At 37.8% G+C, this 22,586-nt stretch overlaps 1 protein-coding gene across 1 annotated transcript; it reads left to right on the forward strand.

The window, feature by feature from the left end:
- The first annotated feature begins 897 nt into the window (after positions 1-897).
- On the forward strand, positions 898-16,846 carry LOC127635615 (transcriptional activator MN1-like). Its single transcript, XM_052115761.1, has 2 exons — positions 898-5,461; positions 16,473-16,846. Exons 1-2 carry the CDS (start codon positions 1,981-1,983, stop codon positions 16,679-16,681), a joined length of 3,690 nt encoding a protein of 1,229 aa, XP_051971721.1. The 5' UTR covers positions 898-1,980; the 3' UTR covers positions 16,682-16,846.
- Positions 16,847-22,586: the final 5,740 nt, after the last annotated feature.

The raw sequence follows: 22,586 nt of genomic DNA on the forward strand, positions 1-22,586 counted from the left end.
TAGGCTAATCGTCAAAGTTAAAATACAAACTAAAATGTGGGAACGTGATTCGAATACTTTTCATGATACTTTAAGTATGATGTTGTGTAGCTAGTGCTGTTTTATCAATTAGAGTTAATACAACTTAGAACTTTTGCTGAAATGTAGGCTGATGTGATATTGCCATGTCCATGCTTGGATACATAAAACGCCTATTATATCACAATATACCTGATCGGTTAATATGTACTACGCATACGCCAAAGCCTGTTAAAAAAAATAAAAATAATAATAATTAACATAAATTAAATAATAATCACCCCCTTCTTTATTATGTGCGCAACTACGCGTCAACCACCGCCAATAAACCTAATTGGATTAATTTCTAACGTAAACAGAATTATGGAAAATGATCAGTAAATTTAAATGGAAATGATAATTCGCTGTTTGAGTGCATTAACAATACAAACTCGGGGTGGTGATTATGCCGCGCCTTTGCGCTTTTGTTAAGCATTTTTGGATGGACTGAGGCTCTGTTCCTGCGATTGAACATTTAGAATGCAAGCCAACTTTCTGTTTTCACATGGACACTTGTCAAAAAGTCTACAACAAGAGACAAAGCATCATGAAACAGACAGATCAGTTCAATCAGTTGCAACTGTAAATCATATTGTTAAATGCGTAATCACTCGAGGTATGATCTGATCTGGATCTTACAAACTAAATGTTTTTTCTTCTATTCTCTTCTTCTTTCAAGCGGATGACAATCTCCTCTCGTAACACGAACTGACAAATCCCTGGACTACCTTAAGAGATCGTCCCTCCCTCGGCACGCATGCGATTGGCTGATCTTTGCAGCGGAGTATCTTGCAGAAATGCAAAACTTGTTGCTGGTTGTCGCGCTCGGTGCGCGCAGTGCTGAGCGCATCGGACATCAGTATGTGATCTATGAGCGAATCGTTTCCAGCTGGAGTGGAGCAAAGCTCAAAACTGGTTCGATTGGAAGAGGATTCTAAATGTGCGCGTGGAAGTGTTGGCTGTAATTGAAATTACAGTCAAGCTGCTCGATTACGCGGAAAATGAGCAGGACCGATGGGACTGTGTTGCCAAGCAGCTCTGTAGTGGCGGGCTTTGGATAGTGCATGTGCTGCCTGAATCGCTTGGAGCTCAAAAAGACGGTCTCACAAAGACTGGTTCACTCATTGATACACGGGACTTTGTTCTTTCTTTGACTTCGGTTTAATCGCTTGTCCAGTCCTACCCAAGGGAACTATTTTATTTCAATTCATGCAATTTTAAACAGTCGGACGCATTTGAAAGGAAAGAGGATACCTACTAATACGCTGTTCTGGATTTCATGAGGACACAATGTTACTCTGATATGCGTTCAAAATTTATTTTTAAACAGAAATGAATATTTACCTCAGGAAATATAATCTGCGGACAATGGTTTATCGGAACGGTCAATATATTTGTTATATGTGTCGTCTAATTTGATTAGGGAATTTTTTGCGTTAAGGGTGTTATTTATTTTTTTATCAAATCCTTACTTTGCGGTGCTTTAGAAAAAAAGTCGCATAAAAATACGTTTATTGGACCTAATCCTAAAGACAGAACTATCTTTTATAGTTAATTCAGTTTTTGCTTATCTGTTACCACTACTATTATTATTATTACTATTATTATTATATTACTTTTTAAAATCAAAGCAAAACATATGAAACAAATTGTTAACTTAGACCGTTATTAACTAGACCGCTTTTGAAGTGCATTTTATTTTATGTTAATTTATAATGGGCTTCTTAACAATTAATTATTAGTTACTGGGTTTTCAACACAATCATTATTTTAATTGATGGCGATTTTACATTATTTGATTTTTTCCATGTATTATATTACTTGAGTTTGCCAAAGTAAGAAGAAGAAAAAAAAAATAAAAACGGCAGAGACTGCTGTGTGGAGCCAGTCAAGCGCTGTCATGCAGGATTGATCGTGGGAAGTATGTTTGGGCTGGAACAATTTGGTCCACAGATTAATAACAGAAATTCTGGCCACACTGAGAAAAACTTTAACCAGCCAAGAGTAAGCATGAGCTCCCATTACAAGAGCCCAGGTTTTCATGCTGGAGGCCCTCAAGGGACAGTTGAGCCTGGTATGGGCCCACTTAACGAGCCTCCTGTGATTGAGATGAACATGAACATGAATGGAGGAGAACAGTATGGTGGATTTCAGCGAGGACACTCAGAATTGCATGCAGGAAATCTCCAGCAGCAACAGCAGGCCTCAATGCATGGATATTTTAATGCTCAACCTCATAATCTCCCCCATGGACATCAAGCACAATCACATCAACACCATCAACACTTTGGGGGAAATTTTGGGGGACCTGAACCTGGGTCCTCCTGCTTACATGGTGGTAGGATGATAGGATACACCAGTGGTATGGGATTCACAGAGGGTTTTGACCCTCTCTCTGAGGGACAGCCAGCAGATGGTTTCTCTCAGCAGCAGTCCCAGCAGCAACAAAGGCCAGGCTCCATGCCTGATTTTCAGCACCATGGACCCTCCAGTGGAAATCACCCTGTCCCTGCCCCATGTCTCCCCTTGGACCAATCACCTAATCGCGCTGCTTCCTTCCATGGCCTTGCTTCATCATCCTCCTCATCAGAAAATCACAATCTGGAGCCCAGGCGAATGCCCCCACCAGGTGGTGTTGAAGGTCTGGACTACAACTATTCTAATAAGCCGTCCTCTGGAAATTTTGAAGTGTCTGTGTTCTCCCCCTCTAATTCAGACTCTCAGCTTTCCCATTTTGGGGGGCAGGTGCCTGGTCCCAGTTTTTCTGGAAACCCTGGCTTGTCTCGTGCTCCTGGAATGCAGAGCATTGCTAAAGGACACCCCCATGCCCCCCATCACCAGCAGCCTTCCACCCAGCACAGTGTGTTCTTTGAACGTTTTGGGGGTGGATGCAAAATGCCAGTGGGCATAGAGCCCAGTGCCAGGCATCCTCACATGCACCAGCAGCCCAGCTTGATTGGCCGACAGAACATTTGCTCTGCATCTCTCCCAAGACCTCCACAATTAGAGACAGGGTCCAGCAATACCAGTATGCAGGAGGGCGGCGTCATAATGCCTAGCCAGCATAATCAGTTTGAATACCCTATTCACAGACCAGAGAACAGAGGGATGCATAGCTATGTCGACCCCATGTTCAATATGCAGCAGCAGCCTCCTCCTCCTCAGCAGCCTTCCAATCAAAGGCTGCAACACTTTGATTCTCCTTATTTAAATATAGCTAAGAGGCCCAGATTTGATTTCCCCAATACCGCACACAGCGGGGAGGGCTGTGGCAATTGGAACGGTAGCATGCATAACCCACCTGGTATGGAGAATCACCTCTCTCCATCAGCTTACCCTGGCCTGCCTGGAGAGTTCACCCCCCCTGTGACAGATAGCTTTACACCAGGCCCATCGCTGCAGCATGCAGGGCCTGAGCAGCAGTCAGTGCAGCAGCAGCAAAATGCAGCATTGATGATCAAGCAAATAGCCTCACGAAGTCAGCAGCAGAGGATGAGACAACCCAATCTGCAGCAGCTGGGTCACCACAGTGATGTTCCTCAAGGGCCCCTAGAACATGGCGGCCCTGTGGGAGGCATGCCCCAATCAAGTTTGGAAAGAGAGAACGGTGGGAGGATGATGAACTTTGATGGAAGGAACCTGCACATGACTTTGGAGAGTGGGTGGTTTCCTGGGTCACATCCACCCGGGGAAATGCTGGGCCATCGCTTGGGTCCAGGTGGAGAGGTGGGGGCTCATGAAATGCAGCAAAATGGTCCTGGCATAATGTTTAGACACGGTGTGAATGGAATGAGCTTGCAGGACTCTATGAGGATACCGGGGGAGGGGCATGTGCAGCCGTTACATTCACCTAACATCCACTCACAGTTCAACAGTGGTATGGGGAACCTCTCACAGATGCAGTCACCCAGCACAGGTGTGGGATTGCCCAGTACACCATCAGAAAGGCGCCCCAATGACTTTTCTGGGCCACCGATGGGTGGTCCACCCTCTTTTTCCTATGGAGGTTCTAATCGACAGGGAGCCCCTCATAACAACTCTCAAGGGGTGAGCACCTCACCAGGGAGTTTTACATCACAGTCAGACTTTCCCACTAGCCAGCGTTCATCAGTCAGCAAACTTGGAGGACTCTCCTTAGGGAATTTTAGCAAAACGAGTGGTAAGGACAATGTTTTTGGACAGAGCTGCCTGGCAGCCCTCTCTACTGCCTGTCAGAACATGATTGCCAGCCTGGGGGCTCCTAACCTCAATGTGACATTTAACAAGAAGACTCAGGGGGAAGGGCAACGAAAGCTGAGTCAGACAGAGCAGGAAATTAATAATGGCTCAGTTAATGGCACTGGTAATGCTGGAACCGAATATTTTCCAAACATTTCTGCCCCCCAAAGTGGGCAGATGCCTGGTGCTGGAAATAGCAACCTTAAACCAGCAGGTCAAAATCAGTTGGTTCAGGGGGAAGCCAGCACCCTCTCCCCAAATTACAATATGGACGCTACGCCTTGCAGTGAGGGGAAAGCGACAGCAGGGAGTGGGAGAGGGAGAGGGAGGAGAAAAAGAGACAGTGGCCATGTGAGCCCTGGCATTTTTTTCCCCTCTGACAACAATAACCCTGTTGTAAGTCCTGGCCAGCAGGTGGCCCCAGCAGCTGGCATCAAGGAGAGAAGTTCAGGCACACCTCAAGACAAGCCCCACAACTCTCCCTCATGGGGAAAGGGGGGCGATCTGATACTGGGAGATCAGGCCGACCTTTTATCATCTCTTGACAGTGGCATCCTGAGTGTATCAAAGTCTGATGGCTGTTCACCTCGCATGGACTTTACTGAGGACATTGGTACACATTACTGCAATGAGGATGAGGTGTCAAGCTCAGACGCTCCAGCCTCTGTGAAGGCTGGCTGCAGCCCTCTGTTAGGCTCGCCCAAGTTGCAAAGGGACAATGGACTAATATGTGGGCAGAAAGGGCAAGGCTTGGGCCTTTCCAATCACACTACCTCAACTTCGGATGGCTTTGGTGTAGTAGGCCATCCGGGCACACCGGGCATAGAGCAAGTCTGCACACCCTCCAGTACGTCTGGCCAGGATGAAATTCACCCTCTAGAGATTCTGCAAGCTCAGATCCAGCTTCAGCGGCAGCAATTCAGCATTTCAGAGGACCAGCCTTTAGCTGTAAAAAACAACAAAAAAGGTAGTGACTGCAGTGGGCAGAACGAAGATGGAGAGCTTGCTAGCTGTAGCCCAGATGCTGAGAAGGGTTCTGTGGGCACAATTGACCTGGACACACTCATGGCTGAGCAGCATGCCACCTGGTATGTGCCCAGTGACAAGTCTCTGCTTGAAGATTCAGAGGAGGAGAAGTCTGTGGCTGTGTGGGGGAAAAACAAAGCGCAGGGAACCATCAAAGAAGGTGAATATTTATTATTATACTACTGAGTTAAACAACATGCAGTGTGTGAAGTGGTGATATTTGTTACATTTAAACTGAGCAGCTTCTCCTATCAACAACAAGATTTCTTTGGCATAAATTCAAAGAAATACCTCTAAGTTTCCCCCACCTCTCTCTCTCTCACACTCTCTCAACCACACTCTCTCTAAGTCCCCCCATACACACACTAAGAATGTTCTCCTTCATATGATTAATATTTTATGCAAAGATAATTACTTTTTTTTGAGTATTTGTCTAATTTTCGTTATTAGTTATATAGATTTTAAATGGAAGTAGGACTTTGTTTTGAAATTTAAAGAACACCAGAAATGTGGAAATAATCTTCAAGAACGGATTTGTTGAGGTTTAAATTAGGCTACTAAAATGTTGTAAAAACTGAGTACAAATAACCAAAAGAAAGAAAAAGGTTATCACTGTTTTATTTAAAGGCATTTAATAGAGTCTTTGTTTAAAAAGCTTAGCCATTATCGACGACGAACTTTCAGCTTCAACATGAACATTAATTTAGGGATTTCTGCAATTTTATGCGTCCACAGAAACCACAAAGACGGGTTTCAAAAGAGTCGCGAAAGTTAAAGAAATATTTTCCTGTCGCTCTTCATCTCGATTTTTCACTCATAATAACAGAGAGCCACTGGATGTTCCCTTTCCTATTGTTATTATGATGTGAATTATTAGAAATGTTTTTGTTATTATTTTATTTTAATTAATTAATTTAACAAGAGCTGAATTAGTAGGATATGGCATTTCCTCAGCCGCACTTCGGCATGCCAATTGACTGTTAAAATAGTTTCTTAATTTTTCATACATTTACAAGTTTATAATGTTAATTATAATTTCGCAGAGTTGCAGTATTTTTATGACTAGATAAACAAATTGTTAAAAATGTTATATTGATGTTATGTAAAAAATGTAACACATTAAATTCAATTTGCATAAAGCTAAAATATTAAACTGCATTATTATTATTAATAATTATGTCCTTTTTAATTATGTGTTTGCTGGTGAATGACCAATTCTAATTCGAATCAATTCGTTTATAAAGTTTCGTGATAGACCTGTTGTAACACTTATAAAAATAATTTCTTGCTCGTTTACATAAGCAATGTAATTCAATCATGAGCTTATATATGTGGTGTGTGTTTCCTCTTGGCACTTGTCCTTCAGTTTAATTAGTGTATGAAACGGTAATTGTCTATACTGAAAAGGCAGCGGGACGAACACACATAATTGAATCGCCACGGCCGGAGTGCGCATTCACACACGTTAATAGTTCGCCCCCGGTGAGCATTATGTGCCCCTTTGTTCGGGCTAACTGCGGGTGTGTGTGTGCAAGGGGGCATTAAGAGAAGGCAACCTCAAGTCAAGGCCTATTGTTTAACATTCCGTGTTGTCAAGCACACCATCCCAATCTCTCGTCGCTTATTTCGCGTTATAGACAAGTGAACGCATCCACCACCACATAGCCAAATGGATTTGACGCGCATCTGTCTGCGCGTTCGATGTAAATCAAATGCAAAACATTGTATTTTTTTTCTTTCAGCATTTCCCTCCTTTCCTTTCCCCCACCAAATGCGCGTTTTCTGTCTTTTTCAATCTCCGTCTCGCATTCAGCCCCCGGAGCTGTAAACGCACGTCGCGCTGGTGCGATCGATAGCTAGTTAGCACAAATCACAAGCCTTGACAGATTTTCATTTGAGTGGCATAGAGAGCAGAGATGAGAGAAGGGTTACAAGGTGTTTGCGGCTTGTGAAATTGCATCGGATGCATTGCACTGCAGAACGCAAGGGGACTGTTAAAAATGCTAAAAGAGATCATTTTTACTGGCCTGTAACACTCAACTTTTAAAAGAATAGGAATTAATCTTGTCATTTTATTAAGGTTACCAAGGTGCTTAATATAGGAAATTGTTAATATGGATTTATAGGGTACAGTAATTTATTTATGAGCCTTTAAATAATTTCAAGGCATTGAAATGAATTACACAGTGGTAAAAGAAAATATGCAGTTGTTAACTTCAGGAGCTATTTCTCTTTGATCTTACCCTTAAAATGACTTTTTTTTTTTTCATGAATAAAGACGTTTGTTTAAATGTTGGCACATGAAGCCTTCTTTTATAGGTTATCTGTCTTTTTACAGCGTATAAGATTAAATATAAAGCATTAGTTCACTATGTAACGCTGAAGAATTGGAAATATTTTGGATAGTCTGTCTTTTTATTTAGGTTGTGCTGTTCTCATATAATCAACACAAATAAAATGTTTGTACATAATATATATGACCTTATATAATTGAACAGACACACATTCAGCTGCAATCTCTAGTAGCCTAAAGCTTCTTTAAATGCTTTTTTTGGGGGGGCCACGTATGTGTGATTTGACACATTTTACATATTTGAATTTAAACTTGACTGGTTCATTTAATATATTTATTTGCATAAATCCAAGGTGAATAAAACAACAACATGGAATATGTAGTCAAATGAGAGAATCTGATAAATATTTTTAATATTTGGTAAGATTTTTATTTCTAGCTGAAAGTAGTATGCACATACCAGCACAGTTTTCGGATGTGCTTTTGGGCTATTTTCCTGATAGACTTTCTCATGGTTGTTCAGGATTGACAAATACTTGTGTGCAGTATTTGTTTAATTTATTATTATTTAATTAACATCCAGGCTTTGACTGGGCTGCAGTCTACTTATATTTGTTCTTGAACCAGTTTTAATTTGGCTTGTGCTGGTGATCATTGTCCATTGAACTCTCTGCCAGGGTTTTAGCAGAAGCGGTTTCTTTTGCAGTATTTCTTTGTATTTTGCACCATCTATCCTTTTTGTTTAAAAAATAAACATCAGCTCCATGCATGCGGGATGTTAGAGCACCAGCACATTTCTCTTCAGGTATAGTGGGCAGTGTTTTGGCTTAAAGCACTAGTGTGGTCTCATCTGTTCACAATATATTTCTCACATTGCAATTGTGTCACAATTATGCTTTTCAACAAACCCGATAGGTACTTTCAGGTGGTCATTATTGGCCTATTTTGTGCTTTTGTGACTTTATATGGGAGACTGGTGTTCAAATCTGTAACTTCTTTAAAGCGGTCAGTAGCCTCTGTGGCTATGTGGTAATGTCAGGGTGGCTTGATGTAGCTTCCACTTCCTGATAATATATATACAGTATATATATATCAAATAGATTTTTAAGTATATATATATATATATATATATATATATAGATAGATAGATAGATAGATAGATAATATATATATATATATTTAAATAAAAATAAAATTTTGTTTTATATATTTGAGAATAGAACAGTTATATTTGATAAATATAATCTTCAATTCGCGCATCTTAACACCTGGCTTATTGAGCGCGTTAACGCGGCGACTTAGCACATGTGGAGGATCACACTATTCTCCGCGGCATCCACAAACAACTCATCACACACCCCACTGAGAGCGAGAGCCACATTATAGCGACCACAAGGAGCTTAACCCAACGTGACTACCCACCCTAGCAACCGGGTCAATTGGTTGCTTAGGAAGCCTGACTGGAGTCACCCAACATGCTATATTTCCCAATCTTAACCATACCAAATTCTTTAACTAAGATGTGATGGTGTACAGTAAGTGTAAATACATTATACATAACTGTTGCATATCTGCATTTGAAAGAGTTTCAGTTGTGATCAGTCACTACAGCTGTTGCTGCTGAGGATTTCCCATCGGGCCCCTGAAGCGTGTGTTGCAAATGGTAGTAATGACCCCCACTGGACTGTTCATGAATCTCCTTTAGCTCTTCTTTGTGGCCATGATAAATAACATAGCAAGTGAGAAGACCACGCAAGATTGGGAGCACACGCACTACTGCATTCTTGAGCATGAGTCATTTTTAGTGTAATTTTTCCTTTGCAGAGAAGAAAGAAATATGAAATGCAGTTTCTCTAGAAACCACGGCGCAATTTTTCACCTTTAAGAAACATATCTGCAACCACAAAGCCACACATGTTATAGACAATAAATACACATGAGGACAATAAATACAGACCATATACAACTATACACAAAGTAATCATTCAAAGTAAAGAGAGTAAAGCATTCAGATCAATACTTTTTCAATACACAATCAATACACGCATACTATTAGTAGTAGGAACACACGTCTCTCTCTCTCTGCTTATCTATGTTGTTTCTTTCTTTTCTACATTCTCTCTGTGTTTTTAGTCACACGCTGGCTTGATAATGCTGAATCAATCAATGATCAGCTTTTTTAATGTTAACGTCTGATTATAGATTTGTTACCAGTTGGAGCTGTTTGAGGTTTTCTATAGGTGTTGTGATGGTAAACCGCAAGTGTCATGGTTAAGGCCCCTTTCATTGCATGTGTTACATTTCTCTTGGTAAATCACATTCTACAAACGTGTTTATACCTCTTATGTGCTCAGAATCATTATTAAAATATTCTTTAATATATCTATGGAGTGTACTGACAGGTCACCAAACAGGGAGTATTTTTTAGACAAAGACAAAGAGTGTAATTCCCTCTTTTTGATGGCTGGGTATTATAGACATTATGTTATTGACACTTCTTTTGGGTACAAGTTGCAAAACATTAGTCATTTTTATTATGCTCCTTGCATGCCTTAATTTGTTCTTTTATTCAGTTTCGAACAATCAGAACAGAGCCATGATTCACATTTGGTGTCAAATGGAAAAACAGCTCAGGGCAGCCAATGCTCCCAATCTGTCAATGATGTGCTTCTTATTGACTTCCTCTACAATGTATATATTCACCAATTCATCAATGATTGGTTTCAAATAATAAGCATATTTATTTCAGGGCCTTAACCCCCAAATACATAAGTCTTCAAGTAAGTTGTCTACCGATGTGCTTTTCAATAGTTGATGCTTAAATTGTTACATTTGGTCCCCCAGAATCCTGAATGTATTGCCATTCTTGATGTATTTAAGCTAGTAATGCAGGAAATGCTTTAGAGAGTGGAATTATAAGGATTTGAGTATCAATATTAAACCTAAAGGTTGGCCTTAAGACTTTTTAAGAGTCAGTTAAATGGCAAATATTATGGTCTTCATAATAAGCTCTTCAGGCATAAATTAATAGCAGGAAGGTATTAGCAAGCAGGTATCTTTGGTTTGCTTTTTTTCTGTGTAAAAATGCAGTTTTCTCCTTTGTCAAATTTAGTGTTCTCCAAATTGTCCTGTTGCGCAGAATCTTCAGGCCTCTTGTTGGCTGTGTGCATGTCTGAAAGTGATCCTGGACAGCTAGGGGGAGTTATGTCATTTGGGACGCAGGTTGTAGTCTGGCAGTCGTAATTCATTTTGGGGAGAAATAACAAGTGGGTTGTGACCTTAGAGCTGCTAACTCCTAGAAGAGAGAAAGAAACTGTTTTAGATGCTTTATTTGATTTCCATGTACTACTATACATACTGACTACTTAAAAATGACCAAGCCGGCAGCTTTTGTGTTGTTTATTGGTATTTTAACAGCATAATGATATTTGATTGATACTGTTCATGTTAAATATGTGGGTTTAAAATGCTGACCGACATTATTATTGATTTTGATGTGGAATTTATATGCTGAAGAAGTGTTTAAACCACTGCCAGTATCTCTCATTTTTCTTTCTTTTTTTTCTTTTTCTTCCTTCCCTCTCACTTTAACAATCTGCTTCTAATCTTGAAAAAGATTTTATGAGCCCCTGGGCATATAACAATCATACCACTCAGACTCCCACAAACCAAACAAAACAGAGTTGATTTTAGTGTTTTTAAGAGTCAATCTACATACTAGTATTATTAAAAATAAATACTATTAAGAAAGTATCTGACAAATAAATGAATTATAAAATTTAATTTAAATTAAAAAAATTAAAATAATTGTTTACATTTTAATAAGTATTTTTATTTTGTAAATAACAATAATAATTATAATAATAATATTTTTGTATTATTTACAATAAATACAAATGCTTAATAAATGTACACAATTACTGTAAAGCAATTCATTTTAATCTTAATGTTTGAAAATATAAACAGACGTTTATGTAATTTCCTCAGTTGAGGTGTCAGACAGGAGATGGACTCGCCAGAGATTTATGTGTTGTAGCAGTAAATCACTTTGCCGTGTTGCTGATGTGTGTATTAGTTTCCCAAGTATGTGTTGTGGCCCTGTGGAGGAAAGGGAGGGTTGTGTTACCCGAGAGTGGGAGAGAGAGAAAGAGAGAGAATTCAAACCTTCTCCCAGACTCCAGCAGGGAGGGGAATTTAAGCTGAGATCATCTCTTGTTCATAATGACAGAAATACATTTTGATGTTCTTTTCACTGACAGACAACAATGTATCTAAAAGGGCACAAGGAGGATGCCAATTTATTTAGCATTGTATCACACACTTTTTCTTATTTTTTTTTAAACTTTTTATAAATCTATTCAAAGCTAGAACACCCTCTTTTTGCCAATTCTCTTGCAAAAAGCAATTAAAGAGCCACCTTGTAGATCAAGTGTCGAGCTTGCAATTTTTGGATCAGTGCAGTTGTAAAAAGAAAAGGTACTTCCAGATCAGCCCTTGAGAGTCGACTTTTCCTAGAAGCCACAAGCATTTTTTTCCCTTAAAGGTGAGAGTTCACAGCAGAGTGACAAAGGGGAAAAGAAACTGGGAACAGATGCAAGGAATTATGCGGTGTGGGAAAGAGCCTTTTGCTGCTGCACAACAGGTCGCTTTGACAAACATGTTGACATGGTAACACTTTCTCACACAGACACATCGAAATGTCTTTGCAGATCTTAGTTGTTTTGTTCTTTTGATTAGTGCTCTTTTTTGTTTGTGTTCCACTGTTCCAAAAATGATTATTGTTATTTTTTACGTTCCTTTTAATTTGTCTTAAAATTCCAATGAAGCCTTCTTATTTCACTGATATTGTGTTCAACTCCACCAGCTTGTTTTGTGCAATACACACATTTGAAATTTCACAAAAAATATAGAAATTTCTCATGCCATCCCAGATGTGGGATGACTTTGTATGATGGTGTAAGACTTTTCTCTTCTGCAGAACACAAACAAAGGTTTTTAGAAGAATATCTCAACTCTGTAGGCCCATACAATGCAAGTGAATGGTGACCAGAACTTTGAAGCTCCAAAAAGTAAATAAAGACAACTTAAAAGTAATCCATATGGTGCCAGTGGACTGTGCATCTTACCATTGCCGTCTCTAGGCACCATCATGATTATAAGCTCATTTGCACTTCTTAGTGCTTGACATATGTACAGAGCACTAGATGGCGCTAGGAAGTGTAATCAAGCTGGAAATAAATTTTAATAGTGACAAAGGAGTTACATTTTGGTCTGTTCTCACCCAGAATCGATTGGATTGCTTCTCAATACATGGATTAAAACACTGGAGTCACATGATTTACCTTTATGCTGCCTTTATGTGCTTTTTGGAGCTTTACATTTTGGTCACCATTCACTTGCACTGTATGGACCTACAGAGCTGAAATATTCTTCTAAAAATCTTTTTTTGTGTTCAGCAGAAGAAAGAAAGTCATACACATCTGGGATTGCATGAAGGTGAGTAAATGAGAGAATTTATTTTTATTTTTGAGTAAACTGTTCCTTTAAATTGTGATGTTTAATTGAGAAAAACCTTAAAATGATATGTCATTGGACCTGTTTTCTAAATGCGTAACTTGAAACGAACAGGACTTTGACTTTGAGTGCAAACGTCTGAGGGAATCAAGTATCCCTGGCTTAATTCCAATAAATAAATAAATGAAAAGGCTTCAAAGTTAGAAGGAACGTTTTCCTGGCATCTCATATTTTATATTATAATTCATGATAATGACATTTTTAAAGACCAATCTTAATATACAGCATTAACACTAATAATTATACAGTTTTGTAGTTGTTGTTGTGAAGGGCATGTTTACCCTTTTTTATCAGGAAAAAAAATGCTTTTTAAATCTGAGTGTGTTATGTGTATACTCCAAGGTGTGTTTTAAGATAGACACCGGCCCTCTTAAATACATAGCTGTGTTCGCCTGTGTGTGTGTGGCTTGGGGCTGGACAGTTGTCAGATTGCATTGTGTGTGTTGGGGGTAGCAGCCGGCACCTTAAAGTGTGTGTGTGAGTGTGTGCGCGCATCAGGGGAACGCTTGGCTGCTTTTCCAGGCCGTAGCGCAGCCTGCTGTGCCCAGCTACCACAGACTATTGGCAGGAATCTGCAGGACACAAGACAAGGGAAAAAGACTGTGTGTGTTCGTGAGAAAGAGAGTGTATGTGTGTTAGTGCCTAAGGCACATGGAGATGGGGTGCTCTTTGGATATGTGTGAATATCTACACCCATTCAAATAGCCCCCATATATAATAGTGTAATCTGTAACACTTTACAATACGGTTGTGTATGTAAACATTAGTTTATGCAATAGTCAACATGACTAAAGAACGAAAAATACTTTTACAGAGTATATACATTTTGGTTAATGTACATTTTTATATATACTTATAAAATCTTCACATTACAGTAAGAGTTGTATATGAACTAAATATGAATAATAGTTCATTTATAAATACAGATTCAATAATGCTGTGAAATAAAATATTGTTTCACAATTACTTTTTGTAAAGTGTTACCGTGTAATCATTTAAGACACCATGCACCATCATGACATCGCAAAATGACATTGCAATGATTTAATCCTCAAGATCAGTCCCACATTTGCCTTTCACCATGTCTTCCCCTCTCTGGGTGCTTTCTTCCTTTCTTTTTATCCCCCTGACCTGAGGGTTTGGGGGATGGGGTCGGGTTATTGAACTTTCCCCACATCTCGCCATTTTTCTGCAGTTGTGGCCCAGACAGGCTCAAAGGCGAGACTAGGTGCCCTGTCTCGCAAAATGGCCCTGTGTGTTCAAGTTAGTGTGTGTGTAATTGTTCATCTGTAGAAGAGAGCAGAATATTTGTAACACCTTTTGGTTTTTAATCATTTATACAGAAAATGTTTAGCCTGAAGCTTTCAAATTTTCACTCAAACATCTTTCATATGTCAGCAGTTATTACCGGTGTCGGTTAACCCTTTTCAAAGCATTTTCAAGACATTTCAAGACAGGCACTTATCGAGTCTAAATAGACATACAACTTATATCAGTATTAATATCAGTTCATTTCCTTATGGCAATAAACATGTCATACTGTTCATCATTGACAATGTAAAATGTTTATCAAATCAATCACTGAAACAACAGTGCCACCTTGAGTAGCAAATATATACACACATATGTAATACTGATAATCAAGGTGAAATAGTTGTTATTTGTATAAATAAAGTAGTAATTTGTCTTATAATAAGAAATAAATGTCCTGTGAAAGTAAACTTATAAAGAAATGAAATAATCAGAAAGGTTTATTGAAGTGCAACACTATTACATGTCTCGGGTCATTAATCTCGTGTGAATTCTACTCATAGAATGAGGCATGAAGTTGTTGATAACTTACATGTTGTCTTGAGCGTCTTCATGTTTAAATGTACCTCTAAACGCTTCCCCCAGCGGGTCTGAATGTATGGATGAAACAGTATGTCTTTGCTTAGCTGTTTCAAACTTCTTTTTTGGCTCATAGCGAAGAAGACTGATTAAAAAGTAACGAATACAGTATTTTGTGATGTCATTTTTCTCTATCACTCGTTGTATAGACATTTTAGATATGACCCTTATAAACCTGTTTATGGATTTTGTTTTCTTGCAACGAATAAGATGGGGAGGATGGGCAGGGGGGTGAGACTTTGGAGACGCCTGGGTCAGTGCTTTGGCAGGGTCATTGTGCAGGTATATTAGGTCAAACAGGGCCAAAGGTCAGTTTCCCCAGAGCTTTGTGACTCCTTGACTGAGGGGTCACTCTGTTTTGTACGGGTGAACAGGAGTGAATAGCTCCTAAACCAATGCTAATGCATCTGGATTGATGGAACAGAAATGGATCAGGCCAAATCTGATCAAGGGTTCAGAATTGGAAAAGGTTTAATTGTTGTTGCAAGGCTTATGCAATAAAACACTTTTGCTGTATTTTATTAAAGGTCACAACTTTCAAATACACAATGTCAAACTATTCACACATATGGCCTAAAGGCCAGTGCTTCTATACACGATATTAGTGGTCGACTAATGAGTTTTTTATAATTTTTTATTATAATTTTTATTACCAGTGCTGATGCTGATATTGATAGACACATATTGGACAATGGTCAATGCATAATGTAATTTGATTATACAACATAAGACGTGCATGGAATTACAGAAATCATGAATATATGATGAAAAAGCTGTCTGTAGATTTTGGAAAATAATCACTTAATTAGACAAGCTTGAATGATCATCTGTCAACAAATATATCATCAAGGCTGATTAATCGGCTGATTTTTGGGCAATGGGCATAATTTTTGCCAATTGGAAAGCATTGTCAAAGAATAAATAAAATTTTTGTGATTTTTAAGTTAATATGTTGTTTTGCCAATAATCGTCAATATTGTTCAAAATCGGCAATAGGCTTAAAATATTCACTGCTGATACCGATATTTAGAAAGCATGGTGGCCCGATTGCCGGTATAATTCTGATGTATACAATTTAATTATTACAACATCTACTCAATTATTTTTTTTACTAAAAAATAACTTATTAAATAAAATATTTTACTATACATTGAAAAAGCTGTCAGTACAATTTGGAACTGACAAAGTGGGGAGACAAAAACCTCTGTTAATCAACCTAGTGGACATGGTTGATGATCTCGAAATGGCAAAATGGTGGCCGATTTATTGTCTTGGCTGAAACGGTGGTCAATCACTGATCATTACACAAGATATTATAAAACCGTACCACTTTTCAAGGCCCAGACTGCTGTATGAAGCCATCAATACATGTCTATAACCATCAACATACTGACATTTATTTGTTTTTTTTCAGATGTGGATCTCTCTCCGAGCAAGACCACGGGTGGAGCAGGTTCCTCGGGGACCACCGGAGGAACGGGTTCTCATCTCCAATGCCTCTCCGTCCACTGCACAGATGAACTTGGGGAATCTAAGGGATGCAGTGGGCCTGTCCCATCCTGGCGTTCCATTCACTCAGACATTTCGAACCGTTTCGGAACGTTCGTAGCTGCGTTGACTTGAAGAAGCAGAACTTGAGAAATCTACCAGTATGAGGATAATGAAACAAGACTTATAATTTTTTATATGGAGACAGAATAAATCAGTGTTTCTTTGTCAGGAAAATTGTTCTCTTTTTGTATAAAACACACACACACACACACACACACACACACACACACACACACACACACACACACACACACACACACACACACACACACACACACACACACACACACACAGACAATTAGGACTATCACACTGAACATACTGTAGGATGGTATATGAAGTTTGGGAGATTTAAGATTAATTGATGGTGTACCAGTACTGATGCTATTTTTCAATCCATACCTCAGTATTCCTTTATATCTCTATGCACTATGTGATGGCTATTCAGTTCATTCATTTTCAATGCTTCGCTCCTACCCTTACTGTCTTATTTTCTTCTCTGGGGGGTCTCATTCCTTCTATGTTAGAAATAATTATTCCTGCTCCTTATAAAATGCCCTCATTACTGTATACGATCTAGTGTCTTTTCCTGACCCTAGTCCATATGGTAGACCTCGTCAACCTCGGGGAAGGTAATTCTATTGTCATTGAGAGATACTACAGTGCTTTGAAATTTGGTCTTTGTAAGCATGTTGCCTGCTGGCTTCTTTGGAACCAAGAAAAAGGGGGCCAATCCTTTTAGATGATGTTTCAGGGAGATTCAGTGATGGCCGTATCTTTTCAAGCCTTCTTAAAATGGTCCAACACCTCCCCCAAGTCTACCCATGCCCCTTCACCACACTGATACTCTGGTATGATCTGTCTGATTCATTTATTACTTGTATATCAGGTTTACAGCATTTTCCATGTCTCACTTTGGATTGAAATGCCCATAGGATTGCTTCAACACTGGTATGACACACAGCTAAGAGAGGAAACCTTTTGATGTTAAATGGATAACAAATAGAAAACAGAATAATGGTATTGCACATGTAAAATATTTTCTTTTTGCTGTGTATTAGGCAATCTTGTACTCTTTAGAAAAATGCTTAAGTTGACCTCGAAAACCTGAAAACAATGTTAGATGGTCATTATGGCAACTTGTAGAGGTCATTGTTTTCTTTCTTTTTTTTTTGGTCTTTTTTCTGTTTCTTTTCAATTTTTAAGGTAATATGTAAATTGCAGTTGTCTGTTTTCCTGCATATTGTATATATATGTATATGTTTTAATGAGTAACTAAATAACAATAAATATGATGTTAATGGTGATGGTTATAGTTTAAAGAGTTTTGTTTGTAGCAGCCTATTACTTTTACTCTCATGAGAAAATAATACATTTATAGTCATATAAGGCATTTTGCAAAACATATGTTTTTTATTGATATTTATATGCCAATTCCTAATTCTCCATACTAAAGCAGCAATTGTTCATAGACAACATCATAATATTTTAGTAAGTGTTATTTTACTTTCATGTTCCCTTTGTTAAATGTTTCTAAAGGGGTTCATAATTGACTAATAAGTTGTATAAAAATGTATTAGAAATTATTTATATGCGGTTATAGCAACATGCATAAAAAAAGACTTGAATCCAAACTTGACATATAGAATGAATTTTATCTTACATGTTATAAATGCTTAATAAACACACTTATACATACTTTAATATCAGATGTTTGTATTGATATTTAAATGCCAATTCCCAATTCTCCCTACTAATGCAGCAATTGTCGTTAAATAACATAAGTGCATTTTACTTTAATGTTCCCTTTATTACATGCTTATAAAGTGGTTCATAATTGACTAATACTTTGTTTATAAATGCATTATAAATCATTTATATGCAGTTATAACACTATGCATTAAAAGGGAACTTTTATCCTTATATCTTGCCCTATAGAGAGCATTACATGCTATAAATGCTTAATAAACAAACCTATTCATACTGGTATTAATATGCCCTTCATACTTATTTTAATATAGAATGCTCTAATATATGTTTTATGTCAAAAATGCAGCACGTGTTTTCACTTTCCTTGACACGTTGATGTCAACAGAATGGTTTGAGTGGTGTCCCAACTTAACTAGTCCTACTGTAGTTACCTAAAGTTCTCTTCAAAAACACATTTCAGATCTTCATCACAGATGGTCATTCACAGTGTATATCATAAAATAATGCCGATGACCATTCAATCTTGCTGAACTATATGTATAGGTTTCTAATGGAACATTTTCATAGATTACTAATGGTGAATAAGTGTTTTTAGTAAGGTAAAATGGCTCCATATTTTGGTAGGAATATTTGCTCTTTCAAATATGAAATAAACTTAAAGATGACAAGTTGAAATAACAATATTTTAAGTAATTAGGAACCATTTGCTCATGTAGCAATTTAACAGTAAATTAGAATTGTATTATTGTGGTATTGTCCCTCATCATTTTTTTAATTTGATTTATTTTGATTTTCTTTTAATTCCTTATAAAGTTCAGAGATTCATTTGTTGCTGTCTGTACTGTAAAAACTAACATGCCTTGTTGAAAACGTTGTGTTATTTTATCCGTTAAGCCAATGTTGCTATGTCAGACTGGTTGGGTTGTTGAAACAAACAGAGCAATGTTTTGATAGCGCCAAAGAGCCACATGTGTTAGACTTTTCGGGAAATCAACCTACAAATGGCTTACTTATTACATTGGGAATGGAAAAAATACTGAATCTTACACGCCTTACCCTTGTTTATTAATGCCTGTATTTACAATATAAGCTTAACAGCTTTTTGGTTTTCTGTGAGCTGTTCTCATTTTCAGTATCTTATCCTTTCATTTATTTCCACCCGAAGGCACCTCTCATTGTGAGTCTAACTGTATAATGTAAACCACTCAATTAAAACCCCCTGTGGAGCTTTGCAGCATGGCAAATAGAAAAAGCCAATTGTCCCCATGCAGCTTTAGCTGGATGCTGAATTTCTACAAATACTCAGCATGTTTGTTCAGGGCAGATATGCATCTTTGGGAAAATACCACAATGTTGACTTAAGTTTGCCTCCACCTTAACCCCCCCACACACACACACACAAAAACACCCTCTTTATGCCCGCTGACCCCCACCAACCCTTTATGAAGATCCAGAGAAGTTTACTCACGCGGCCTGTCATTTAAAGAGCCGATTTAACTGAATTTAAAATTAAATAAAGAGCAAAGAGAGAGATAGAGAGGGAGAGAAGCAAAGAGAAGTCAGAAAAGAAATAAAGTTAAAAAAAATGAGGCTCTCACAGCTCTTAAAACACAATGGCATTCACAAAGTACTCAAAGTCTGAATGGAATTTTATTCCCTCTTCTAGAAACTAGATTGAAGAATTTCATTCGATCCAACCCTTTGAGAGACTTTTTGAGCAAGTGAATGTGAGAGTTTTATGGAAGTCTCTCTCCTTAAGTTATCAAGACACATAAAGAAAAATTACTGAATTTGTGTGATTAAATTAATTTTGATTTGCAGCAGAACATCTGGGGTGTTGTGAAGTGTATAATTTTTTTGGATGTTAAAAATACTTCCTCCTATCCCAGATTAACATAACGAAACAATCATCAAGTAAGCCAGTTGTAGGTTGATGTTTCTTTGTTATAGGCATCTGGACAATTCTGTCATTAGTTACTCTTCCTCATGACTTTCTTTCTTCCATAGAGAAAAAAAAAGAGATATTTTGCTGAATGTCCGGGCTGCTTTTTTACATAGAATGGAAGTGAATGGGCACTTAAGCCAAAAGTATATGTTGATTTTGACACGAATGCTCAGAGTCTGCACACAGTCAAATGCAAGCTTTCAATATATACTCCATCTGACTGTGTGCATACACAAGTGTTTGATGCATGTGCTGTACTGCAATGGAGCACCAGTCTTTTTTTTTTTTTAGGAGTTTAGCCCCATAAAGGTGTATTTATATTCTTTCTGACTCGATTTAAACAAATACAGGTTTCTCCTGACTTCCTCACACATGCGCTCTTGATGCGCACATCCACGGTTGTTGCATTTTTTTGTGACAGCAATGGCTCAAATGTGAGTATTGCTAACTTGTGGACACATTAATTAGTGCAAATGATTACAGGCGCATGTGCATTCTGTGCATTCAAAGATGTGCGGTTAGAAAAGTCGGTCTCTGCGCAGTCACTGACCGAAGTATACTTTGGGCTTTAGGGTTGTCAATTTGCAAAAAGTTTTTAAAAAGTACCCGATAAACCATTTTTGCTTGAAACACAGTTTCACTGCAAAAAGATTTCTATAATTTTATCAGTAAAAGACTAAAAATTATACAATAAAAACGAATTGGTTAACGAGGAGTTACCGTAAAATATATGTAGAATTTTTTAAAAATATTTAAAAAGGCAATACATGTAGTTTTATGGTAAAATGCTGTAAAAAATATATATGTTTAGATATAAAAAGTATGATTTTCAGTATGACATAAATAACAGTTAAAATGTATACTGTTGAACAAGAGAGTATATGTACTTTTTACAGTAAATTATTGTTAAAATTACAATAAAAATCTGTAATCAAGTGTTCCCAGAATTCCCTGCGTGACCCATTACTAGAAGTGGGAGCAAGTCACACATGTTCAAGTCACAAGCAAGTCTCAAGTCTTAACCATCAAGTCTCAAATCAAGTCTCAAGTGTAGTGCAGACAAATCAAGCAAGTCTTTTCACATTGATCTAACAAAAACAACAGACGGGTTGAATGAAAATGCAAATTTGCTCTCTGACAGTAGGTGGCGCTTATGCAGCAGAAATATAGCTGTTAACCTGGTAATGCCTGTATACAAAGCAGCCCTGCTCTTATAAACAATACTTCACTAGGCATTAAATGGAGGTAAGATGGAAAGACATTTTATGCCATCTACATTTTTCTGAAGACAGTCAGTTCCCTTCAAAGATACATTTATATAAAATAGTCAAAAAAGTATTGCATTTAAGGGCTTTAATTAAAGTCTTCATAAGTCATAATCACTATGAGAGCACTTGATTTAATCACAAGTCATTCTGTATATTTTATACTACTTGTCAAGTTTTAAATAAAGTGTGACTACAAATCTGCCTGTTATGTTTTTATATTGCCAACAAATGGTTATGTATATTGTTGACTGTTGAGAAGGTTTAGAAAAGGCACACACATTTAGAGGCAATGTCGGGTCATTTCAAACTTATCGTGCTGCAAAATATGAGATTAATCGTGAATAATTTTTATTTACTGACAACCCTCAAATATTTGAATAGTAATTTTTCATATTAATCTTTCTGCATAATTAAATGTGTTTCCTTGTGGTTTTTGAAATGTCTGATGAAATTCGAGGTTGTGGTGGTTGTATCTGATATTTCTGCGTTGCATATTGTGCATCTGGCAAATCTTTTTTTATTCACACGGTCCAATTCGAAATCTTTATATCCAAAGAAGATTATTTTTGGAACTCGACAATCATCTGTCATTTCGGCACATTGTGAGCGCAGCGTTAACTGCGCAGATGCAGATCGAGTGGTGCTGACAGGCTTACATTTTTGCATATGAATTAATTTATGTCACAATATTTTTTTAAACACATTTCATTACAGTTTATAATAAGTTATTGAAAATAATAATAATAAACAACATTCAAGTCATTGTCGAGTCATGCAGGTCAAGTCAAGTCTCGAGTCGCAGGTTCTCAAGTCTAAGTCAAGTCATTTTCTTCGTTTAGTCAAGCAAGTCAAAAGTCCTTAAATTTGCGACTCAAGTCAGAGTCAAGTCAAGTCATGTAACTCGAGTCCCCCACCTCTAGCATAGATTTGTTAATGTTTATTGCATAATATTAATTTCACATGTGTTACCCTGATGGTATTTGTGTGAGTGACGCTGAGCACTGTTGCTACATGTTTATTGGTGGTTGCTCCTGCAAGGGACACTATTGATGAA

Source organism: Xyrauchen texanus, chromosome 4, assembly GCF_025860055.1.
Source record: "Xyrauchen texanus isolate HMW12.3.18 chromosome 4, RBS_HiC_50CHRs, whole genome shotgun sequence".
NCBI lineage: Eukaryota > Metazoa > Chordata > Actinopteri > Cypriniformes > Catostomidae > Xyrauchen > Xyrauchen texanus.